We start from the raw sequence: 25,312 nt of genomic DNA, 5'->3' as shown, positions 1-25,312 counted from the left end.
CTTTTTCTGAAATGCCTCCTGGATGTTGTAGTTCAGGTGCCTTGTGCTCCTGTTCTCTTCTGTAGAGTGGGCGTCTTGGTCAGACTACATCTCCCATGATGCACCATGCTCTCTCCGCTGGGAGGGGGGGTTTGCATCATGGGAGACATAGTCCAACTAAGGAACCCGGCTCATAGGGGAGAATGGAAGCTTGAGGCCACTGAACTACAACTCCCATGAGGCACCACAGCAGCATTTCCAAATCTACTCAACCCCAACTGACTTTCCCATAGAGTTGCACACCCTGTAAATGGCCAGGGGCGCTCCCACACTCTGGTGCATTTGTTTGCACTAGTGTCGAAGGCTCCCATGGCGGGGTTGCAGGGAGCCTTCGACACTAGCACAAACAAATAACACAAAGCACCCGAGAGTTGGGCCAAGGATCCCGGGCCTGATTTCCCGTTGCACTGAGCCTTGTACGGTGATTTATTTACACGAGGATGTGAGGCGTTAAAATCAATTCTAATCTGATTTGCACTGTAGCCTGGTTGTTGTGGTGAAGTGATGACCCGGACCACTGTGTGTCATAGTCCCTGTAGAACTAACAGCTGAGGGAGAGTCCCTGATAGCTCGAGCAATAGGGGCCCCTGTGTTATGAGGGTGATGGTCTGGTTCCAGCCATACTGCTACAGAGATGCACATGCAGAGCTTTAGTGATTTGCTCCAGTGTGTTGGTGAGGAGGGAGCCCGTGTGTCGGAGAGGAGGGAGTTCCCCACTCGCCCACAGGCACTGGCTCCTGCAGGCCCCGGAGCTCCAGGCTGGCCCTTCTGTGGCACCCCATCCTCATAGTGCCTCAGAATGAACCTACCCCAAGGCAGGTCAGGGTCATTCTCCACTATTTTGCAGACTGGGGGAAACTGAGGCACAGAGCGATTAAAGCAATGCAACCCAAGAAGTCTGTGCTAGAGGCAGGACTTGAACCCTTTTTGATCTTAGACAGGAGTGTGGATGATCCAGGTGGGAGTTACCCTGGTCAAATCTGTGCCCTGTAGGATTCAGCATAATCTTGGGAGCCAGTGCAAGTGGAGATCTCTTGTTGCCATGGTTCTCTGAACCCCAATGGCACCCTAAGGATCCACCCCCAATTGCTGGACTGACTCAGCAGCCAGCGCTCTGGCTTGCTCCTCGCTGCGTGAAACTGTGTAACTGGCTGGAATACCCCCGGGCGTCACACTGCCCCCTGCTGGCAGGAATCCCAGCCCTGCTACCCGTGACAGGGCCTCGGCGCAGGCTACACCTCTAGAGAGACAGCCCCTGCATGGAAGAGCTCCCCAGCTACAAAGGGCGAAAGGAGGGCTTGCTCTGAGGAAACTGAGGCCCAGCTGGCCTGACCAGTTCAAGAGCTGGTAGGGAATCTGGAGGCAGAGGCACGGCCATGGGGCTGCAATGCTCTGCCCTGGGAGCTGGGAGAGGCCCAGCTGCTCGGGTCCCTGGTGCCTGTGGCTCCTGCCCATCAGGGGGCCTGGCTGATGTGGTGCATGGAGCTCTCCCAGCCCCCCGCCCCCCATTAAAATCCCCCCAGCTCCCTCCGGCGACAGAACAAGGAGGAAAGTTTAGAAAACTTTATTAGCTCTTTTTCCCTTTGAAGTGGCAGCCCCCCGGGCGCAGAGTCGGGCCTGCCAGCCAGCCCTGCAGCCAGCCCGTCGGCGGGGGCAGGGCAGCGCCAGGCCCTTCCGAGATGGGGCAAGCGTCGTGCTGTTCCCACCGGGTACTGGTCACCATGCAAGGCACCATGGAGCTCCATCTCAGGGTCAGGCGTCCTCGGCTCCAAGGGGAAAGGCTAGGATGGCGAAACTCGAACTCGGCCCTTCCACAGGGCCGGGGTGCTCACAGCGCCTCCTGCTGGAGAGGGACCACTTGCCCCTTGGGAAGCCTGTTTGCCCCACACTGGGGGAGGGCTGTTATTCTTCTGCCCCATACTGGGAGGGGCTGTTTCTGCCCCCCTCCAAGAACCTGCCTCTGCCCCCTACTGTCTCCTTAACCCTTTGTCCCTCTCACCACACGAACCTCGAGCGGGGAAGGGGGGAATTAAATAAGATTAAAACAATAATAATAAACTTCAAACAATGCCAGGAGTTTGCAGTGTCCTGTCCCCCCCACCACCCCCCATGGGCGCCTTCCCCACCCGTGTCACAACTTCCCCAGTCCTCAGCTGCTCAGCACCTGCTCTTACCTTCTGGGACCAGGCCCCTCCCCGCAGCCTGCCCATACACAGCCCCATGCTCTCAGTGGAGGGAGGGGGAATCCTTCCTGCCCCCCACCCCCCCAGCACTCTTCAAATATTGCCTGGGGGGGGCAAGTCTCTCTGTTGCCCTCTAGTGGTCAGACTTTGTATGGCGGCTCAGGAGTCAGCTACTGCGAGTCTGGTCTTTTGGGTTAGTTAGCAGAGGTGCCTGCTTTTTGAATCCATAGGTCCCAGGTTTGGTCCCAGCCAATGACCCAGCTGGGGGGGGTTCCACCCAGACGTCCGTTCTGGTTTTACTGGGGGAGCTCACCACACTGATCCCCCCCCTCAACATAAATCAATCCCACACCCCACTCAATCCCTGGGCCTCTGGCTGCCAGAGGTGGAAACTGGACAACAGGCAGTGCTCAATTTGTGCCAGGGTTTGGCCGTTCAGAGCCCCGGCACCTCTGGGCCTGGCCGTTCAGAGCCCGGCACCATGGGGCTTGCTGCATCCATTATGAAAGATTAAAAAAAAAAAATTGCTTGCACGCCGGCTCCTCTTTCATCACAAATTAAGCTCTGAGGCCAGGGGCTGGCTCACTCGCTAATCACTCGGGTCTGTTCGTTCCCTCTGAAGCTCCTGGCACCGGCCACTGTCGGAAGACAGGACACCGGGCTGGACGGACCATAGGGCTGACCCTGTCTGGGCCGTTCTTCTGGTCTTCTCTAGGGTCCCCCTTCCCCCGGGGAGTCCAGGACACCCTCACAGGACGTAAGGGTTCTGTAACCCCCCACGGCCCTGGCTCGGAGCTGGTGTCAGGAGCAGGGCAGGTCGGCTAAGGATTGATGTGGAAAAACAGGGCCGCCCAGAGGGGGCGGGGCGGGTAAGTGCCCCGGCCCCGCAGGGGCCCTGCGAGCCCTGGCCCGGCGGCGGTCCGGCTCTTCGGCCGGCATTTCGGCAGTGGGGGGCCCTTCAGTGCTGCCGAACACATGGAGCGACCGAAGGGCCCCCCATCGCCGAAATACCGCCAGAGACCCGGACCGCCGCCGGGTGAGTACAAGCACCGCAGCTCCCCCGCTTTGCCCAGGCCCCCTGAATCCTCTGGGCGGCCCCGTGGAAAAATGTCTGTGGCCAAGGTCTGGGCAGGCGGGGTGTGTGTGTGTGTGTGTCTGCTAGAGGGTCGAGATGGTGACTGATGCGGCCGTAGTGACGGGGTGGAGCCGGGAAGAGATTGTGGCTTGGAACCTGGGGAAAGGATCCAGGCGGATCCCAACGGAGCCGGTGCAAAGAAGCGGCCGGGGAGCCCGCAGGCAGGCGCCGTAACAAATACCCCGACGCAAAATCGTAAGGCAAGAATATTAGCCCTTGCGGCTCCTGCCTGTGGGATCCACCCTCCCCGGTGTGTGTGTCTGGGGGGCAATCCCCTGCCTCGGTACCTGAGGGGTGGGGCCATCCTCATGGGCCATAGAAAACGAGGCAGAGTCCGTAACGGGCCCAAGTTAAAACCATCCCTGTGCAAGAGGCCGACACCTTCCGTGTGTGGCTCAGGGCACCACTAGGGGAGCTGAAGGGGGTGGTGTGCTGCCCCCTACTGGGTGGAATTTCACATGCTCAAGTATGTATATGGGGGGGGCAGTGCGCATGCAGCGGGGTGAGGCTGCCCCCTGCAGGTTAGAATGGCACCTCTGCCCAAGGTTGGGGGAGGGGGAAGCATTGTGTGTGTGTGTGTGTATAACACTGCCCCCTGCTGGATGGACAGTCACTCCTACATGCTGGGAGGGGCGGGGGGCCCACTGGGGCTGTATAATGCTGCCCTCTGCTGGATGGGATATGTCAGAGCGGCTCGTTGAAGGGTGTGTGTGTGTGTGTGTGTGTGTAGAGAGGGGTGGGGGTAGGGGGGCCACTGTGTGCACGTCATGCTGCCCCCTGCTGGATGGGACATGTCAGAGCGACTGGTTTGTGCATGCACAGCACTGCCCCCTGCTGGGTGGAATTTCACCCCCATCTGCCCAGGCAACGTTACCCTGGGGTAACCCACGGGCTGGCCTTGGCGACACGAGCCTTCGGCGCATCCCACCCCCTCTGGCCAGCGGGCGTGGTGTGGCTCACCCTGCGTCCCACCCCCCAACGGGGCCGCGCCCTGCCCCAACCACAGCCCCAGGTGCCGGGAGGCCAGTGGGTCTCCCATGTTGCGCAGGAGGAGATCCGCTCGGTGTGTGGAGGGGGAGACCTCTGAGGCTGCCTGGCTTCCCCTGGGTGGGGGAAGAGGCGACCAGTGCCAGGTCTCCCCTGCCTAGGCGGGGGCAGAAGGACAGTGGGTGGCAATGGAGGAAGAACTTGGGCTAGCCCTGATTTCAAGGTAGCCCCCCAGGCAAGTCACACGTGGCCTCCCCGTTTCGCAAGCTCCATGCACAAGCACGTGGGTTTTAGGCTGCCCTTGGGGGATCCGGTGCAGTACCTGGGCTGGGGGGAGCTGCAGCGCTTCCAGCTGGGCTCTGGTAAGGCTCCTTGGGGGGTGACCCTCTCCACAGGAGGGGACCCCCCGTGGGATCCAGTGGCGTCACTGTGTTGGGGAGCCCTTCTAGAAGGATTCCCCCTAGAGTCCTGTATCATTGTGGATGTGGGGCGGGGGAGAGTGGCTAGTGGAGGACTCTCCGCTGGGATCCAGTGTTGGTGCTGATTGGAGGGATTCTCCTGTGGGATCCAGTGTCAGTGCTGAGTCAGGGGCTGCTGATAGGAGGAGGCTCCCCCGGAATCCAGTGTCGGTGCTGATTGGAGGGATTCTCCCCTGGGATCCCGTGTCAGTGCTGAGTAAAGGCCTGCTGATTGGAGGGATTCTCCCGTGGGATCCAGTGTCAGTGCTGGTTGGAGGAGTCTCCACTGGGATCCACTGACAGGGCTGTGTCAGCGAGTGCTTGGGGGGCAGCAAAGCCCCCGGTGCAGGAAACATGCCATGCCCCAGGCCGTAGCATGCAGGGAACGGGGCGTACATGTGTCATGCGCTTCCAGGAGCGACGCCCCCCGCAGCAGACCTGCGGGGGGGTGGTTGGAAGCTGAGCTTGTCAAGCCTCAAACTAAATTTAGTCAAACCCTGAACTTTGTATTAATCCTCCCCACAAACGCTCCGGGTCTGCTCCTAGCCCACACCCCCTGGCAAAGGGTGCCCCTAGCAGACATGCTCTGCATGGCAGAGTTGGGGTGAGGGGTTCCCCTTTCCGGTCACGCTCAGAGCCAACACCTCAGGGTTGCTCCAGGGTTTGGTCCGCTGGACCGGCTCAGGCCTGCTGCATCGGGGCAGGTGTGTGTGTCAGGGGGCTCCAGCTGAGATCTCTCAGCGTCCCTCTTAACACTCCTGGATCCGGAGCCGCCCCCCGGCCCCGATCCTGCTCCGCCAGCCTCCAAAGTGCAGCGAGGGGGCGGGGAGCAAGCGGTGGGCCAGGGGCATCCGGGCCCCGCCGGGCCGGCGGGTTCATCTGGACGTCACGCCCAGCACCTGCTTCATGTTCTCGTAGACCACGTAGCTGATGCTGACGGCCGGGATCACTTTCATGAAGTTGGGGGCGATGCCCCGATACAGGCCCAGCACCCCCTCCCGCGACAGGATGTGCTTGAAGAGACCCAGCATGGTTGGCTGCGGGGCGCCCTCGATGGAGGCTGGGGGGAGAAGGGGTCCCGGTCAGGTCCTGCCACTCACTGTCACGTCCACCTGACCCCCCCCCCAAGCTTTTAGGGAGCTTTGCCCCAGCCCTGCTCCCAGCCCCCCATGCAGCGGGGGCTCGGGACCATTGCCAGAGTATGCCCTGCTGCTGCTATTCTCTGCTCCCCAGGGCCCACGGGGCGAAGCATGAGTTAGAGCAGCCCCAAGGCTGCTCTTGTTGACGCAGGGAGCCAGGCAGAGGGCCTCAAACATGGCGACTGCATTGCGCAGCAGCTGGGACGCAGCCACGCAGCAAGGGGATGGCTTGCCCCGCATGGAAATGCAGCTGCCTCTGGGGTGAGGCACCTGGGCACGGCCATGCTGCACGGGGACGGCTCGTCCTAGTGCTGCCGCTGACCTGCACTAAACTCCCACTTGCCCCTTGCCCCACGGATCTGCCCCCAGGCGCTGGTCCAGGCAAAGTGCTGTGGGGAGAGGGACGAGTGCTGAGCACCTGCCGTGCACTGGGAGGAAGAACCCGTCGCTCCAGTAGCCAAGGCCCCAAGCCGGAAAGCAGGGAGCTGGTCCCCCAACCACCCTGGCTACCTGGTCTGTTGGCCCATGGGGATTGGACCACCGGTTCTCCTAGCCCATAATGCACCCGGGTCAGCCATGCAACTCATGGGTCCTGCCCTGGGATGCAGAAATCTCCTCTGCTTTGGGAGTCCTCAGGCCATGCCCATCTCCGGGGTATCTGGGCCACTGCCCCAGCCCCCCAAAGGCATCCCTCACTCAGTGCATGTCCCCCGGTCTCACCTTGGGCTTGCATCCGGGTCCTCACCAAGGCCAAGGGGTAGCTGGCTATCTGCCCGCAGGTGCTGGATATCGTCCCGCAGGCCAGGAGCACCAGGATGCCGGGGTCTGCTGTGTTCCTGCTGTATTTCTGAAGCCACATGTTCTTCAGCGTCTGCAGAGGGGAGGAGAGGAGAGCTGATGAGGGTGTCTAGTGATTAGAGCGGGGGGGGGCTGGGCGCCAGGACTCCTGGGTTCCACCCCTAGCTCTGCGAGGGGTGTGGGGTCTAGTGGTTAGAGCAGGGGGTGGGGGCTGGAAGTCAGGACTCCAGCATGTGCCCATTCTCAGCTCTCAGACCCCTACACCCATTGGTGTGGGAGGAGCCTATCCGCAAACAGGCTCCACCCCCTCCACCTCATTTGCAGGCCTGTGCACCCGTGGGCCCTGACCTCGTAGATAGCCAGGTCGATGCCGGCGTAGGGGATGATGCCCAGCACGTTGGGCAGGTAGCCCTTGTAAAAGGCCCGGATTCCCTCCTTCTGCAGGATCTTCTTAGCGCAGTCGGCCACCCCCGAGTACTGACCCGTCTTCCGCAGGGTCAGCCGGGTCTTCAGCACCTGCGGGAACGGATTCATTCAGGATCATCAGAATGGCGAGGGGCCCTTGCCCGCCACTCAAATGCAGCTGCCTCTGGGATTGGGCAGAGCCATGGGCTAGCAGCGTAGCAATGGCTCAGCCGGTACTGAAAAGCAGCCACCTCTGGGGTGGGGCACGGCCCCTGACTAGCAGCCGCATAGCACGGGCACACCCAATACTGAAATGCAGCTATCCCTGGGGTGGGGCAGAAACAGAACAGCTTATGATTGACAGAACAGCTTATGATTGAAATAAGGAATCACTGGAAGGACCGAGGGAGAGAGAACGGCATTTCTTGAGTTGGGATTTGGCCTGGGCACTGGTCCTAATGTCCCGACAGCCATTCCTAGAAGGAGTTTCCAGGGCTCTTTAATGATCATGAGGTCGTACAGCTCATGTGAAAGGCACTTTTCCCTGGGGCATCATGCTGGGCATTGGGGCCAGCCCTGATTGCAAGGGGAGAGCGCCCCTTCCTGAGCCCCCCACCCTGCAGCACAGCGCCCCCTAGTGCGGCACTGACTGTGAGGAGAGAGCGCCCCCTGCTGGGCACCCTCCCACCGCCTAGTGCCACATCTGGATCAGCTCTGGCTCAGAGCACCCGCTCCCCCGCAGTACAGAACTCTCTAGTGCCTAGTCCTAGAGAGAGCGCCCCCTACCGAGTCCCTCATAGCAAACGGGTACTTATCCCATTACCTTTCCCAATCTTCAGTGCCCTCACTGCTCATGCTGCTATTATCCCCATTGTACAGCTAGGGAAACTGAGGCAAGGAGGCTGAGGGACATGCCCACGGTCACACAGCCAGTCAGTAGCAGAGCTGGGACCTGAATTCAGGTCTCTTGAATGGCAGGCCCGTGCCTTAACCATTCCTCTGATAACACCCCAAAGTCCCTGCTTTCACACAGGACAGGGGAGCTTTCAAGGAGGCTGGGCTGTAGCTACCGCGCTGGATGCAAATCCTGGAGAGTGGTGCCTCCTAGAGAGGGGTGTGTGTGTGTGTGTGTGTGTGTGTGCTTACCTCCATGGGGTAGATGATTGTCTGAGCAGTGGCACCGGCCAGTGAGCCGGCCACAAATCTTTCTTGCACCCGCAGCGTCTCCTGCTGCCCACGAATCGCCCGCTTGATCTGGGATGAGAAACAGCAGATCAATCGCCTGTGCCCAGAAGGCATTTTCCAGTTTGCGATCCCCGCCCCACCTTTTAGTGGGCAAAGGCAGGGGCTGGGTCCTATCATGGGGTCCCAGGCTGTAGTCCCACGGGAAAGATATTCTTGGGGGGGTGGGGGGGAGCAGTCTGCATTTGGGGATAGGACTGTGAGCCAGGACTCCTGGGTTCTCTCCCCAGCTCTGGGAGGGGAGGGGAGTCTAGTGGTATAGATTAATGGGACTCAGGACTCCTGGGTTCTCTCCCTAGCTCGAGGAGGGGAGTGTAGACACCCGACATCCCTGTATCTGTACTCCTCCCCCTGCCCCCCCACCCGGGACTCTGTGCCCATGGCACCCACCTGCTCATAGGCCATGAACTTGATGGCAGACTCAGGCGCGATCTTCAGCACATTGATCCCGTTGCCGCGCCAGAGTGAGCGGACGCCCCCCTCCTGGATCATGCCCTTCAGCCCCCCAAACACGTTCATGTTGTTGGTCTTGGAGGCGTGAACCTGCGCCGGAGATGCCGCAGCATGAGTGCCCGGGGAGGGTGTCCTGCCTTGGAGGGGCTGGATGCCCAGCCTCCTTAGGAACCCCGGCCTCGCCGAATGCAGCCACCTCTGGGGTGGCGTCCGGCAGCTGGTTAACACCTGCACAGCAATGTTACACCGAGCCTGCACATTCAGCGCTGAAATGCAGCCACCTCTGGGGTGCGGCCCTCGATTGGTCTCACTGCCCATCTCCAAACCCCCTCTCCTTCTGCAATGTCCTTTTGGAGCTGGGGTGCCCCAGAACTGCATGCAGAATCATGGGGTGCGTTTGTGGCAGCCATCAGCTCTGCCCTGTTGTACCAATGCCCAGCGGCTGCTACATTCCACCCCCGCCCATGCCCATGGGCGTCAATGCAGGGTCAGGCTATTCAGGTGCATAACGCCCATTTCCCTGTAGCCACGGCCCGAGCAATGAGCTGGGAGCCTTTTTTTAAAACTTACCTGCATGAAAACTTTAAGCCGGTCCAGCGGGGCGGTTCCGGTTCTGGAGACAGCCCCAGCCATGGCGCCCGCGAGCAGCTGCTTCCACCACATCCCCGTCCTCTTCTCCTTCTCAGAGAATTCATCAGGAACCGTAAGGCACTCGCCGATGTCCAGGACCTGCCGGGAGAGACGAGTGGCTCAGAACCAGAACCCCAAGGGCAGTGCAAAGCCCTGGAAGGAAACACCCGAAGAACAGCACCCCCTGGCTGTTAGCAGCCGACCTCAAAGTGCTTCACAAGGGAAATCAGTACCATTGCCCTCCTTTTACAGATGGGGAAACTGAGGCACGGAGGATGGGAGGGGGGAGTGATTTGCCCAAGTAGGTAGCGCCAGGAACGGAACCCGGGTGGCCCGAGCACCAGCCCAGGGCTCTAGCTGCCAGGCCATGTACACTTCAGCACGGAGGTGCCCGCAGGGGAGCAGCAGGCTGGTCCCCGGCACGGCAGCTAGCGCTGGGCTGATGCCATGTGAGGGCGACACGTTCCCTCAGCCGAGGGCAGGTGATGATGTTTGGGTACGACAGCCTGGAGCTGGCGCCCCCTAGAGGGGAAAGGCCCCATGGCCCATTCCTTGGCCTCCTGAGCCAGGCAGTCCCCCACCCCCCAGCCCTGGATCAGGACCCCGCCCCCTAGAGGGAAATTCTCCCCCCACCCCCGACACCTTCACCTAATCCGGCCTCACAGCAGCCTTGCGGCTTGGCCAAGGTCGGGTTTCATTTAGCTCGGCCGGTCGTCACGTCTCACGCCCCGAGCGAGCGGGGCAGGACCCCACGGGGGACGGGAGGGGGATCTGATAACGGGGGCTACCAGGCCGGTATTGACCGACCCCCAGAGCCCATCCCCACCCTGGCTCTCCCCCTTCCACGGGCGGTTACTGCCCCCCCCGAGGGGAATCACCCCCTTGCCCTGCCTCAGAGTTAGCTCCCCCTTGCAGCCACTCACAGGCCTGCCAACGGGAAGCCACCTGCAGCTGGGGGGGCCCGGGCGGGCCGGGGAATCAGAGTAGCCTACATACGGAGCTCTTCCCTGGGGGGAGGCAGGCTTAGGATTTACGCCATCTCTACCGCCGCGGGCCAGGAGTCTCCTCCGGGCACCACCCGTTGGGCCCACATGCCGAGGGAGCCCATCAACACCGAGAGCCATAAAGAAACGTGTCCGGAGCCCTCCTCCAGTAGGATTAAAAATTCAGGCGAGCAAAGCCCCTGAGACTGCCTGGAGCCCTAATAACACTGCTTCTTACTGATCGAGTCCCGTGCTTAGGAGGATTGCCAAGCGCCTCGCAAAGGCAGGGGATCGTCGCCGTTATACAGATGGGGAAACTGAGGCACGGAGCGGGGAAGGGACCTGGCCAGCGTCGCACATGGAGACAGCGGTGGAGCTGGGAATGGAATCCTGAATTCTAACCTCTCCCTGCTCTAACCCCCTAGACCCCCGTCCCCTCCCAGAACCAGGGATGGAACCCAGGAGTCCTGGCTCCCAGCCCTCTGCTCTACCCACTAGACACCACTCCTCTCCCAGAGCCAGGGATAGAACCCAGGAGTCCTGGCTCTCAGCCCCCTCCCTCCCCCTGCTCTAACCACTAGGTTCCACTCCCTTCCCAGAGCTGGGAACCCAGGAGTCCTGCCTCCCGGCACGCAGGTGCTGTTTACTGAGTCCAGCTGGCAGGAAGTGGGGGATGGCCCGAGTTGCGGGTGAATAGCCACATGTCCTACCCGTTGGGGATCCCCCAGGATAGACTCCAAGCCCCGGGGGTGCCTCTGCTCAGCCTCCCACAGCCCGGCCAGCACCCGGAGCCTCGGGAGCCCCCCGAGAGCCGCCCTGTGGATCACGGTGGGGCACGCGCCAGCCGGATCCCCTGCCGCTGCTGCGGGTTCCTCCATGGCAGGGCGAGCGGAGGAAGGTGAGAGTGGATATAGAGGACAGGGGAGGCAATAAAGCCTCCTAGAAATCCCTCTAATTAGATTAGGGGGCTCTGCGGTGGGGGAGGGACTTGGACAGGGCTTTGCCCTCTAGCTCATCCTGCCGTTTGCCTTTGGGGGGGGAAACTGAGGCACAGGGAGGGGAAACTGAGGCACAGGGAGGGGGAGGGACTTGCCCGAGGTCAAGAAGAAAGCCCAGGAGTCCTGATTCCCAGCCCCCCGCTGTAACCACTGGACTCCACTCCTCTCCTGAAGCTGGAGACAGAGCCGAGGAATCCTGAGTCCCAGCCTGCAGCTCCAGCGCTGGAGCCGATCCACTCCCCTCCTTTCCACAGCTCATAAATCAGGGTTAAATATATCTCAGCCTGTTTGCTGATCACCAGCTGAGATTAGCCCAGCAGAGAAACGGCCCTGGCCTACGGGCACCTGCTAAGAAGGGGGCTCTTGCACCCTTTTCCCTGGGATTGGGCTCAGGGACGGGTTAGGTCACGGCTCCCCGGGGGAGGAGGTGGGGGCAGGAGGGCTGCTGGTCCCCTCTGCCGCAGACAGAACCTAGAGCAAGGAGACTCCTGAGCACCTTGGTGGCAGGAATAGAACCCAGGAGTCCTGGCTGCCACCGGCCCCTCCACCCCACCTTGCCCTAACCCACTAGACCCCATGCCCCTCACAGATCCACAAACAGAACCCGTAAGTCTCCATTCCCGGCTCCTCGCTCTAGCCACTAGACATCACATGCCTCCCAGAGCTGGGGAGAGAACCCAGGAGTCCTGCTTCCAGCCCCCCTTGCTCTAACCACTAGACTCCACTCCCCTCCCAGAGCTGGGGAGAGAACCCAAGAGTCCTGCTCCCAGCCCCCCTGCTCTAACCACTAGACTCCACTCCCCTCCCAGAGCTGGGGAGAGAACCCAGGAGTCCTGCTCCCAGCCCCTCCGCTCTAACCACTAGAACCCACTCCCCTCCCAGAGCTGGGGAAAGAATCCAGGACTCCTGATCCCAGCCCCCCCTGCTCTAACCACTAGACCCCACTCCCCTCCCAGAGCTGGGGAGAGAACCCAGGAGTCCTGCTCCCAGCCCCCCCCGCTCTAACCACTAGACCCCACTCCCCTCCCAGAGCTGGGGAGAGAACCCAGCAGTCCTGCTCCTAGCCCCCCCTGCTCTAACCACTAGACTCCCTTCCCAGAGCCAGGACTAAAACCCGGGCATCCCAACTCCTGTCTCTACCCAGTACACTCCCCTCAGAGCCAGGAATAAACCCCAGCCCCTCCCCTGTGCCTCTCTGCTGGGATCCGGGTTGCTGGTCCTATTCCAGCCCAGCCAGGCGCCCTTAGGTTGGTGACACGAGCCGGTGGGTCTCGGCCTCGTGCCCGGTGGAGATACGCTCCGGCCCATCGACGGAGCGCATTGGCTGGGCAGCGAGAGCCCCTGGTGGGCAGCGAGGGGTACCTGGGGGTCTCCAGGGACCGGCCGGGAGCTCCCAGCTGGGAAGCAGAGTCTGGGCTCCCGGCCGGGGACCGGCTCGCGCCCCTCCTCACCGTGGAGTGCTTCCAATAGTGGACGACCTCCTCCATGTTCTCCAGCGGGTTGAGGATGAAGTGGTCTCTCCACTCGAGCCAGTCCACGGTCATGGTGCCGTCCTTGTCCATGCTGCCGAGCAGACAAGAGCCAGGGTGAGGGTCGGTTCACGTGCCCCGCCCCCTGCCCCCCTCGCTGGCCTGCGCCAGCCCCCACCAGCCCGGGGACACAGGTGGTTGTGCAGACGCTTAGCCACCAAGACCCCGCTCTAGCCACTAGACCACACTCCCTCCCGGACCTGGGGAGAGAACCCAGGAGTCTGGGAACCCAGCCTCTCTGCTCTACCCACTAGACCACACTCCCTCCCGGAGCTGGGGAGAGAACCCAGGAGTCCGGGAACCCAGCCTCCCTGCTCTACCCACTAGACCACACTCCCTTCTGGATCTGGGCAGAGAACCCAGGAGTCGGGAGCCCAGCCCCCTGCTCTATTCACTAGACCCCACTCCCTCCTGGAGCTGGGGAGAGAACCCAGGAGTCCGGGAACCCAGCCCCTCTGCTCTACCCACTAGACCACACTCCCTTCTGGATCTGGGCAGAGAACCCAGGAGTCGGGAGCCCAGCCCCCTGCTCTATTCACTAGACCCCACTCCCTCCTGGAGCTGGGGAGAGAACCCAGGAGTCCGGGAACCCAGCCCCTCTGCTCTACCCACTAGACCACACTCCCTCCCGGAGCTGAGGCGAGAACCCAGGAGTCCTGGCTCCCAGCCCCCCATCTCTACCCCACTAGATTGCAGCAGTAACGAATGCAGCTTGCGTGGCACAGCTGAGGCTGATCTCGCGGGGTGGGGCAGGGTTTGGGGGCGTACAGGCCGTGCTGGGGGGAACGGGGGGCCCCGGTCTCACCTTTGGAGGATTTTCTCTGCCTGCTGCAGAGAGATGTAGACTCCGAGGCTGTGGAATGTCTGCTGGATCTCGGACACGTCGATCTGGCCTGGGCACAAGCACAGGGACCATGCAGGTCAGCAGGGACCGTGGGGGGGTGGATTCGGGGGGGGGGTCTAGGAGGGGGGGTCCTATTGGGCTATAGAGCTGCACACAGGGGGCATCAACAGAACCGCGACACGGGGGGGGGGGGTTCTACGCCTCCCCCCGCCCCACGCTGCGGGCCCAGGGAGAACAGCAGGCAGAGCTGAGGCTGGGATGGTTGGGGCATGGGCAGGGGGCAGCCGGGGAGGGGCCAATCCAGGCTGCAGCCAGTGAGCTTGCCGGGGCTGGGAGCTCCTTAAAGCCCCAGGTCTGCCCAGAGGGGGAGGAGCGGGGCTGGGGGCACGCACCCACCCTGGCTCAGCCCCCCAGAGCCCCAGCCCCAGTCTGCCCTGAGCTCCGCAGCTGGTGTCGTTAGGGGGTCCCGAGCGGGTGGGAACGCCAATGGGGGCAGCTGGGCTCCGGGTGCGAGGTCTGGATCTGCGGGCGGGCACGTGGGGCCGTGCGTGCGTGTGGGCACGGGCGCGTGTGTGCACAAGGGAGTGTGAACACACGCGTGTCTCCGGCCCTGCGCGGTGAGACGTCTGTGCTTGTGTCTGTGCCCGCACGCGGATCTGTGGGCTGCTTCCTGCCCGGCGGGCACCACTCTGGGCGGGGTGGAAGAGCGTCAAAGGTGGAGGGTCGGACCAGAGAGGGGAGGGGAGGAGAGAGGGAGTGGGACGGAGGGGAGGAGAGAGGGAGTGGGACGGAGGGGAAGGTAAATCAAAGTAAATCCTGTCTGGAAGAAAGAGTGAGAGAAAAAGAAAATGAAAGCGTGCGAGGGGAGAGGGGGATGGAGAATAACAGAAAACGCCCTCCCTAGGGAAAGGTGGAGGAGGGAAAAGGGGACGGGAGAACGGAGGAAGGGAAGGAAAAAGGGAACAGAGGGGAAAGTGGAGAGAAATGTATTTATGTAGGTGAAGCAATTCACTGGCCACCCTGGCGCAGAGATTAACGCCACCCTGAGGGACCGGCCGGCGGTGCCCCAAGCCACCCATGGGGCAGCCAGCTGCTGGGTCCCAGCTGGGCACAGCCCGTGCCCACAGGGGGACCAGCCCTTGCAGCTGCCAGCTCTGCCAACGCGCTGCTGTGCCAGGCGAATGGAGCGGAGGGGCAGCCGATGGGTCTCCCCGGCCCAGTGCTGACGGGAGCCAGTCACCCCCTGCACATGCCTGGAGGGGCCCAGGGCCCACGGAGGCTTCGGTTCGGGGGCCCTCACCCGACCTGGGCAGGGAGCCCCAAGATCAAACAGCCGCTGGCCTCCGTGAGCCACCCCCGTGTGCCGGCCGCGAGGGGCCTCTGTGGGGCTCTTACATAAGGGGCTCAGTTCAGTTCGGGGAACTAAGGTCCTTAGCATTAATCCCCAGCTGATTTCCTGGCCAGGCCCTTAGCCCGGCATGGGGCCCAGCGGGGGCCGGGCTGAGATCCCAGGGCATGGAGCAGCTGGGGCAGAGCACGGGGGGGGGGGGGCGGCGCGGGATCCGGCCCTAGGAAGTTCTTGGTCTGCGAGGCACAGAGAGAGGGCTCAGCGCTGTCTGCTTTGCTGTGGTATCATCCACCCGCCCATCCTGTGCCAGCCCCATCCACCCCCCACCCTCCGCCAGCCCCATCCACCCATCCTGTGCCAGCCCCATCCACCCATCTACACACTGCCCTCAGCCAGCCCCATCCACACAACCATCCTCCGCCAGCCCCATCCACCCATCCTGTGCCACTCCCATCCCAAGATCATTCATCCATCCACTACTATCCCAGTAACCCCTGAACCAGAGAGACGAGAGCTAACCTATCCAGACCCATCCCCCACCCCCTACATAGGCAGGAAGGATGGCCCAGGGGTTAGAGCAGAGGCCTGGGCCTTGGCAGAGCTGAGTTCAATTCACTGCTCTGCTATAGATTCCTGTAGTGCTGGGTGCCTCAGTTTCCCCTATCAGGAAGATGGGGCTTGTGAGGTGCTCAGACACTTCTGCGCAGGGGGGACGCAGGGATCGTTTCCAACCTGCTCTGGAGAGGCAGCCACCTCTGGGGTGGGACGCGGCGGGCGCCTGCCAGCACAGGCCAGCGCTGCACTGCAGCATAGGCAGGGCTGCGCCGGATAATCCTGAGCCAAGAAGAAACTGCAGGGGGGAGCTGAGGTCGGTGGAATTTAATCAGGGAATGCAGCCAATAATATCCCTGTCACTTGCAAAAGTGCTACAGAATCGGCAGTCGCTGCCCAGACCTCAACGGGGAGGGGAGAGCCACCCCGCACCCTGAAGCACAGCGCCCCCTTGTGCCACATGGGGGTTCGCACGGCGTGCCTGGGGAGAGCGCCCCCTAGTGCGCGCCCCAAGGGACTGGCTCATTCCTGACCCAGGAGGAAAAAAAGCCCCCAGGGAGCCCCCCCGCATCACCGCCTGCTACTCGGAGGGCTCCCATCCAAGCACTGACCCCGTCCAGCCCTGCTTGGCACAGACCCGGGGGCAGCAGACCCGGCCCCGTCCGGCCCTGCTTGGCACAGGCCCGGCGGCAGCAGACCGGACCCCATCCGGCCCTGCTTGGCACAGGCCCGGCGGCAGCAGACCGGACCCCATCCGGCCCTGCTTGGCACAGGCCCGGCGGCAGCAGACCCGACCCCGTCCGGCCCTGCTTGGCACAGGCCCGGGGGCAGCAGACCCGGCCCCGTCCGGCCCTGCTTGGCACAGGCCCGGGGGCAGCAGACCCGGCCCCGTCCGGCCCTGCTTGGCACAGGCCCGGCGGCAGCAGACCCGACCCCATCCGGCCCTGCTTGGCACAGGCCCAGCAGCAGCAGACCCGACCCCGTCCGGCCCTGCTTGGCACAGGCCCGGCGGCAGCAGACCCGACCCCGTCCGGCCCTGCTTGGCACAGGCCCGGTTGCAGCAGACCTGACCCCGTCCGGCCCTGCTTGGCACAGGCCCGGCAGCAGCAGACCTGACCCCGTCCGGCCCTGCTTGGCACAGGCCCGGTGGCAGCAGATCTGACCCAGTCCGGCCCTGCTTGGCACAGGCCCGGCGGCAGCAGACGTGCCCTGCGGGCGCTGGCTGACAGGCTGGGCCATCCCCCCATAGGTGTATCTCCGAGCTGACAGCACCAGCAGAGGGAGGACTGAAAAGCCACCCACCCTCCAGGCTAAAAATTGCCAGGGAGTGACGCCAGCTGCGCCTGCTTCTCATCTCCCCGCTGCCCACACACGGCACGGCATCCCTGCCCCCTTCCCCATCACGGGCCGGTGCCCACCCCAGGGGACCGATCCCAAGGGCCAGAGCGGGGAGCAGGGGCTCCAGCTTCATCCTTGATATGGGGCTGAGGGAGACACCCCCCCCACACAAGCTCCCGGCTCAGAAGGGGGGGTTAAAAAGGTGGGGGTGGGGATCAAGTGGCCGGGAGTCGTTTAATTCCCCGGCACCAGCCCGGATCCAGCCCCGTCTCAGGCTGGAAGCGGCTTCCAGTCGAACGCCCTGCGCCCCCGCCCACCACTTCGCCATGTGGGCCGAGTGGGTTGGGGCTCAGTCCAGCTCCTGATCCCAGGGCCCCATCGAAGGGCCCCATGCGCTGGCAGTCCCAGCAAGGAGGCCAAGGACGAGGGGGATGACGAGACTGTCGAAGCCGGGGGCACGGTGTGTGTTATTATGGTAGTGCCCAGAAGCCTTCAACCGAGACTGGGGGCCCATGGTGCCGGAAACGGGAGTCCTGGCTCTCAGAGAACCCAGGAGTCCTGGCTCCCAGAGTTGAGACCCTCCCTGCTCTAACCACTAGACATCACTCCCCTCTAAGAGCCAGGGATAGAACCCAGGAGTCCTGACTCCCAGCCCCCGCCCCACCACTACTAGACTTACTGGGACATATTCCCTTCTCACCACCACCAGTGTAAACGCAGAGTCGCTCCACTCCGTCGGGTTTACACCCAAGGTAACTGAGCCCCCATATTTATATCTCACTCATTACGCAGCCTCAGGCCTTATACCCGACTGGACTTGACCCTCAACCCCGTCTCTCTCGGGGAGCCAGATCTCATCCATGCCCATCGCTCCGCACCCATCCCCCAGGCGACAGGGAGCATTGGACACCTGCCACCCCCCAAGCAGCCAGACACAACAGGAAACTGGTCTGGAACCGAGAGGGGAAGAAGCTCCTAGACAGACAGATCCTCTCCCGAGCTGGGGATAAAACCCAGGAGCCCTGGCTCCCAGCTCCCCCCTGCTCTAACCACTAGACCCCATTCCCCTGCGAGAGCCATGGGTAGAACCCAGGAATCCTGGCTCTCAGCCCCACATTCTAACCACTAGACCCCACTCCCACCCCAGAACCAGGGACAGCACCAAAGAATCCTGGCTCCCAGCTCCCCCTGTTCTAACCAGTAGACCCCACTCCCCCCCGAACCAGGGACAGCACCGAGGAATCCTGGCTCCCAGCTCCCCCTGTTCTAACCACTAGACCCCACTCCCCCCCCCCGAACCAGGGACAGCACTGAGGAATTCTTGCTCCAAGCTCCCTCTGCTCTAACCACTAGACTCCACTCCCCCCCCGAACCAGGGACAGCACCGAGGAATCCTGGCTCCCAGCTCCCCCTGCTCTAACCACTAGACCCCACTCCCCCCCCCCAAACCAGGGACAGCACCAAGGAATCCTTGCTCCCAGCTCCCCGTGCTCTAACCACTAGACACCACTCCCCCCGAACCAGGGACAGCACCGAGGAATCCTCGCTCCCAGCTCCCCGTGCTCTAACCACTAGACCCCACTCCCCCCCCGAACCAGGGACAGCACCGAGGAATCCTCGCTCCCAGCTCCCCGTGCTCTAACCACTAGACTCCCTCCTTTTAGAGACAGAATGAGCGAAGATCGAGGCGCTGACGTCAGGGGCTCATCACCTGGTAGCAGGCGAACAGGGACGGGAGCAGCCCCGGGCGGGGCTGAGCCTGGCACCGGGCCCCGTCCCATTCAGGATGGTCCTTTCAAACACAATGGGCTGCTTGAGGGAGCAACCCAGGAGCCTGGGTGGGGTCGGGAGCTCGTTGGAGCCAGATTCGGCTGGTGACGGCCTGAGGGAACCAGGGAAGGAAGCTGGAACTGACCGAGACAGGCCTGATTCTCCGTCACTCGGGCCCCTCCAGCAGGGTCCCCCCGGCTGGTGTAGAGTTGGCGCATGGGCCCTGCTCCCAGCCCCCTGGCACAGGCGGCAGATCTGAGCCCCATGCCCAGGGGACAGATGGGGGAGCATCAGGGACTGGATGGGGGCATGACTAGCTGGCCCTGGGGAGCATGAGGGGGTGGGGCCGGGTGGCCCTGGGGAGCGGGGAGGTGTGGGGCCGGGTGGCCCTGGGGAGCGGGGAGGTGTGGGGCCGGGTGGCCCTGGGGAGCGGGGAGGTGTGGGGCCAGATTCCTCTGTGCCCTGGCTATTCTCTGCCCCGCAGGGAGCAGCTGCAAGGAGATCCCCAAGCTCCAAGCCGTCTTGGCCCCCATCACTGAGCGTAGGGCTTGGAGCAACCGGGGCCAGAGAGAAGGGGGGAGCGGAGACGGAGGAAGGCCGGAGGAGGGCAGGGCTTGGGGGAAGAAACAGGAAAGAAGGAAGGGGAAAGAGGGAGAGGAGGGCTGATGGGAGGGCAGGATTGAAGGGGGAGAGGGAGCAGTGGGGTGGGGGACAGAGGGAGGGATGGAAGGGGGAAGGGAAGAGCCATTGGGGGATGGATGGGGGAGGGAGGGGAGGTTGGGGGAGCAGTGGGGAGGGGAGATGGCGGGGGGGTGACACAGGGAAGGGAGGCGGCAGGGGGGTGGGCGTGGAGAGAGGGATGGAAGGGGAAGGGAGGGGCCATTGGGGGAGCAGTGGGGTGGGGGACGCAGGGAAGGGAGGTGGTGGGGGGCAGGGGGACGGGACGGAGGGAAGGAAGGCGGCGGAGGGGCAGAGGCGGCGGGGGAGGGCAGGGGGCCGTACCATCGTTGTTGCGGTCCAGGCTGTGGAACATGAGTCGCAGTTTGCGCTCTCGCTCCTGCAGGTAAGACACAAACTCCTCGAAGTCCAGCTCACCGTCCCGGTCCGTGTCGCCCTCGCGCAGGATCTCCTGGGGGGAGAGCGGCCGTGAGGACCTGCTGCCCGACATCCCACCTCCACTGCTGAGAGAGACTGGGAGCCAGGACGCCTGGGTTCTATCCCTGGCTCTGGGAGGGGAGTGGGGTCTAGTGGGTTAAAGCAGGGGGCTGGGAGCAGGATGCCTGGGTTCTATCTCAGGCTCTGGGAGGGGAGTGGGGTCTACTGGTTAGAGCGGAGGAGGGGGCTGGGAGCAGGACACCTGGGTTCTATCCCTGGCTCTGGGAGGGGAGGGGAAGGGAGGGGGGGTCTAGTGGATAGAGGGGGGAGGGGGAAGGGGGCATCCTCTGTGTGTGACACTTGGATTGTGGGAGAAGGTGTGTTTGTGGCAGAACACACCCATGGGGGGAGGGTGTATATCCCCCCGAGGAAATATCAGATTGGTTGCATGTGTTACTGTGTGTGAGTGCAGGTAGGCGGGAAGGTAAGCGTGCAAGGTTGTGAGTGAGCTGAGTGTGCAAGGGTGCTTGTGCGAGCAGAGAGTTTGCAGGGCAGATTCCCATGCGCCGGGATGCCAACTGCAGGGAATTGCCCCCCTGCCCTGGGGGGTGGCGTTACCCACCCGTAGGGAGCTCCAGGCAGCCCCATCTGGCTGATGTGTGCCGGACAGGGGGGTGGACCGGGGCCGGTGCTGGAAAAGCCAAGGCCGTGTGCCCCTGGGAATGTCTCCCCCTGACAATGACAGAGCGGTTATTGTACCTGAGCTGATGCCACCTCTCACACACCTGGCCTCTGGCCAGCCCAAATGTTCCCAGCGTCGCAGGGGAGGTCTCCACCACCATGCAAAACCCAGCTCTACAAAGTGCCAGGATCCCTACTTCCACCAAGGGAAACTGAGGCACAAAGTGGGGCAGGGACTTGGCCCAGGAAGAGAACCCAGGAGTCCTGCCTCCCAGACAACCCCAAACTGCACTCTAATCACCAGTCCGTCCGTCCCCAGAGCTGGGTATAGAACCCAGGAGTCCTGCCTCCCAGACGCCCCTCCTCTAGCCGACAGTCCTGTGCCCTAACCGCTGGCCCATACTGCCCCTTGCCCAGGACTCCAGAACTGGGTTTGGTTTGGATCTGGATTCCACTGGGCCCCAAGCACCAGTGTCCAAAAGGGGGTTCGGATACGAGCCCTCTGTGCTCTTCCCACACCCCACCGGGACCTTGTGGCGGGGCGGGGGTCCCTGGCCCAGGAGACCGGAACCAACAGCCCCGCGCTGGCCTCTCTGGCTTTGCCACGTGTCCCTTGTTATTAGGACACGGTTCAGGCCTGGATCGGGCCCAGCTATTTTCGCCTTGTTCTGTTTACATTCCACATGCCGGTCCGGCGCGCTTGCACGTCCCAGCCGCTCATGTGAGAGGCTGAGGAGGAGCCGGGCGGCGGGGCGGGGGCGGATGTGAGGGCACAGCTTGGGCACTTGTTCCGTGAGGCATTTCCAGGCACGTGCAATCACAACAGGCTGGAAATTAGGTAATCCAGGGCTTGGAGTAAGGGGATGGGGAGTCAGGACTCCTGGGTTCTATTCCCAGCTTTGGGAAGGGAGTAGGAGCTAGTGGTTAGAGCAGGGGGCTGGGAGTCAGGACTCCTGGGTTCTATTCCCTGCTTTGGGAGGGGAGTAGGAGCTAGTGGTTAGAGCAGGGGTGGGGTGAGGACTCTGGGCTCTGTCACAAACCCAGGGAAGGAAGTGGGAAGTATTGGGAGTCAGGACTCCTGGGTTCTACTCCCAGCTTTGGGAGGGGAAAAGAGTCTAGTGGTTAGAGCAGGGGGCTGGGAGTCAGGACTCCTGGGCTCTATTCCCAGCTTTGGGAAGGGAGTAGGAGCTAGTGGTTAGAGCAGGGGGCTGGGAGTCAGGACTCCTGGGCTCTGTCACAAACCCAGGGAAGGAAGTGGGAAGTATTGGGAGTCAGGACTCCTGGGTTCTATTCCCAGCTTTGGGAGGGGAGTGGGGGCTAGTGGTTAGAGCAGGGGGCTGGGAGTCAGGACTCCTGGGTTCTATTCCCAGCTTTGGGAAGGGAGTGGGGGCTAGTGGTTAGAGCAGGGGGCTGGGAGTCAGGACTCCTGAGTTCGATTCCCAGCTTTGGGAGGGGAGTAGGAGCTAGTGGTCAGAGCAGGGGGCCGGGAGTCGGGATTCCTCGGTTTGATTCCCTGCTTTGGAGCTAGTGGTTAGAGCAGGGGTGGGGTGAGGACTCCTGGGCTCCGTCACAAACCCAGGGAAGGAAGTGGGAAGTATTGGGAGTCAGGACTCCTGGGTTCTATTCCCAGCTTTGGGAGGGGAGTGGCGGCTAGTGGTCAGAGCAGGGGGGCTGGGACTCAGGACTCCTGGGTTCTAGTCCCAGCTTTGGAAGAGGAGTGGGGGCTAGTGGTCAGAGCAGGGGGCTGGGAGTCAGGACTCCTGGGTTCTATTCCCAGCTTTGGGAAGGGAGTAGGAGCTAGTGATTAGAGCAGGGGGGCTGGGACTCAGGACTCCTGGGTTCGATTCCCAGCTTTGGGAGGGGAGTAGAGTCTAGTGGTTAGAGCAGGGGGGCTGGGAATCAGGACTCCTGGGTTCTAGTCCTATCGCTGCCGCCAGCTCCCGGTGTGACTTTGGCAGAATGCTCCGTGAGCTCAGGGATCGGGGCGGGGGGAATCCTGCGGCTCCCCAGCCTCTGCAGTTCTGTGATAGTAAAGAGGCCACGAGCAATGGACTAAACATAAGGCCGGAGACATGAGTCGGGGCCTATTTATTCCTCCCCATGTTTGTATGTTTCATTCAGACCCCCCCAGCTCCGTTTCCCCTGACACTGGGCTTCCTAAGCAGAGGGGCCCCCGGCCACTCCTGCTGAACCCATTGGCTGGAGCCGGGGGGGCAGAACTGGGGGCGCAGAATGGACCCAGCCTGCTCCAGGATCAATCCAAGCTGGAAAAGCCCTGCCGAGGCCTGCTCCCCACCCCCAGCCGCTGCAGGGTGGGCCTGGCAGATAGGGCCGCCTAGCGGCACAGAAGTGTGTGCACGGGGGCACACACACGCTTGCACGTGACCATGCCCACGCATGCCCGAGGACACGTGGGCACACGCAGGCATGAGGGCACCCCCAGGCAGGGCCATAAAGCACATGTGCAAGAGGACACAGCAGCACATGCACGAGGGCACACGTCTGCACGAGGGCACATGTCTGCACAGACATGGGCTTGCACGTGGAGAAACAGGCAGACACACCTCTGGGTTGCAGCCACACATGGGGCAGCTCACGCAGGAACAGATGTGCGCACAGGCATTTGCACACCCTCCCGGGGTTTGTGGGATAGTCCCCTCCCCCATGGGTAAAGCTACGGGGACCCCAAGCAAAGACCAAAATACCCTGAAGACAAGGGAGCACTTTCTGGACAAATATCTATCAAGGAGACTCCAGGACTCCTGGGTTCCATGCCCATCTCTGAGAGGGGAGGGGCACCTGGTGGTAAGAGCAGGGGAGACAGGAAGCCAGGACTCCTGGGTATGCGTGTCCATATACAAGTGAGTGTGGGCTCACGTCCCCCCCCATGAAAAAACCCATGCGTGTGCATGTCCCTCACACACGGGTGCCCAGGTCCGTGTACAGCTTGTGTGCTTGCTCAGACGCCCGACGCGTCTTCGTGTGCGGACACCTGCGTAGGTGCACGCCATCACGCGTGTGGTCACGTGCACGTGTGTGTGCCCGCCACGCAGGCTGGGGTGCGTGTACGCCCGCGTGCCCTCAGTCAAGCACGTCCCTGCTTGCGTGCAAGATGGGGGACCCATCTTCCCACTCTCTGAGCCCCAGGTGTCCCTCCCCAGAGGCGGGCGCTGTCCCACCTGGAGAGGGGACTCGGATAGCTCCCTCTTCCTTGGCACAGGGCACAAACGGGGTCAAAGTCTTAGGGGCTGGGGGAGAGGGGATCCCCCCCTTGCACGCCATGACCCCAATGCCCATCCACTCCTGGATGCATTGGCATGCGGAGGCCAAAGCGACATCTCTGAGAGCTACGGGGGCCCCCTGAATATCAGTGGGACAGAGCAGGCGGGGTTCCCGCCTCGCCCCATCTCAGCAAGGGAGCTGGGAGGCGGAGGAGGGGGGAGTAGCTCCCAGTGTCACTGTCCATCCCCAGCTCTGCCTCTTGCTCCTGCTGCCCGGGGGTGGGGGAGTGGGGAGGGAAGGACTTTCCAGCCCCACATTAGAGACCCATCACTTCCCAGGCAGAGCTCAGGAGGTACCCAAAATGGGAAGCAGTGGGGTCTAGTGGTTAGAGCGGGAAGGAGCTGGGAGTCAGAACTCCTGGGTTCTATTCTCAGTGTGTGTGTGGGGGGGGGGGGTCTGGTGGGTTAGAGCAATGGGGGCTGGGAGCCAGAACTCCTGGGTTCTATGTTCAGTGTGGAGGGGGAGGTGGGGGTCTGGTGGGTTAGAGCAATGGGGGCTGGGAGCCAGAACTCCTGGGTTCTATGTTCAGTGTGGAGGGGGAGGTGGGGATCTGGTGGGTTAGAGCAATGGGGGCTGGGAGCCAGAACTCCTGGGTTCTATATTCAGTGCGGGGTGGGGGGTCTGCTGGGTTAGAGCAATGGGGGATGGGAGCCAGAATTCCTGGGTTCTATGTTCAGTGTGAGTGTGTGTGTCGGGGGGGGGCTCTGGTGGGTTAGAGCAATGGGGGCTGGGAGCCAGAACTCCTGGGTTCTATGTTCAGTGTGTGGGGGTGGGGGGGGGTGTCTGGTGGGTTAGAGCAATGGGGGCTGGGAGCCAGAACTCCTGGTATCTATGTTCAGTGTGTGGGGTGGGGGGGGGGGGGGGGTGTCTGGTGGGTTAGAGCAATGGGGGCTGGGAGCCAGAACTCCTGGGTTCTATGTTCAGTGTGGAAGGGGAGGTGGGGGTCTGGTGGGTTAGAGCAATGGGGGATGGGAGCCAGAACTCCTGGGTTCTATGTTCAGTGTGGAGGGGGAGGTGGGGGTCTGGTGGGTTAGAGCAATGGGGGCTGGGAGCCAGAACGCCTGGGGTCTATTCCCAGCTCTGCCACTGATTCCCTGCATGACCCTGGGCACGTCCCCTTACTCCGTGCCTCAGTTTCCCCACTGGCCAGTGAAGCCGTGCCACTCCCGGCCAGCGAGGAGCCCCCCCCCCGGCGGCAGGGGCCCCTCCCCGCTCACCTGTTCAGCTCGGGAGCTGGCATTCATGCCCATCCGCGCCAGCCCCTCCCGCAGCTCGTTGATGTCCACCCGCCCGTCCTTGTTGGTGTCCAGCTGGTCGAAGAGCTCGGCCCAGTGCTTCTGGCGCTCGGGGTCCCGGCCCTCCGGGCACGGCGCCGGCCCCCCATCCCGGCCCCCCGGCATGGCGGTGCCCCCCGCTAAGCCCC

The 25,312-nt window shown here is 62.7% G+C and overlaps 1 protein-coding gene across 1 annotated transcript; it reads right to left on the bottom strand.

Annotated features, from left to right (window-relative positions):
- Positions 1 to 1,709: 1,709 nt before the first annotated feature.
- LOC123353484 (calcium-binding mitochondrial carrier protein SCaMC-3-like) lies at positions 1,710 to 25,312 on the bottom strand. Its single transcript, XM_044994583.1, has 10 exons — positions 25,107 to 25,312; positions 19,834 to 19,960; positions 13,785 to 13,872; positions 12,902 to 13,013; positions 9,410 to 9,568; positions 8,777 to 8,929; positions 8,291 to 8,398; positions 7,088 to 7,255; positions 6,662 to 6,812; positions 1,710 to 5,862 (listed from the first exon to the last, which is right to left on the bottom strand). Exons 1-10 carry the CDS (start codon positions 25,287 to 25,289, stop codon positions 5,678 to 5,680), a joined length of 1,434 nt encoding a protein of 477 aa, XP_044850518.1. The 5' UTR covers positions 25,290 to 25,312; the 3' UTR covers positions 1,710 to 5,677.

The sequence above is a fragment of the Mauremys mutica genome, chromosome 20 (assembly GCF_020497125.1).
Source record: "Mauremys mutica isolate MM-2020 ecotype Southern chromosome 20, ASM2049712v1, whole genome shotgun sequence".
Taxonomy (NCBI): Eukaryota; Metazoa; Chordata; order Testudines; family Geoemydidae; genus Mauremys; species Mauremys mutica.
Note: the sequence above shows the minus strand (reverse complement) of the source record. Positions and strands in the feature narration are given on the sequence as shown.

Excerpts from the sequence above, each read along its gene's own strand:
- LOC123353484 (XM_044994583.1), bottom strand. The coding sequence starts at position 25,289 with ATGCCGGGGGGCCGGGATGGGGGGCCGGCGCCGTGCCCGGAGGGCCGG. Across the intron at positions 7,256-8,290 it reads CAATCATCTACCCCATGGAG|GTGCTGAAGACCCGGCTGAC; the intron begins GTAAGCACACAC and ends CCGTTCCCGCAG. Across the intron at positions 6,813-7,087 it reads TCGACCTGGCTATCTACGAG|ACGCTGAAGAACATGTGGCT; the intron begins GTCAGGGCCCAC and ends TCCCCTCTGCAG.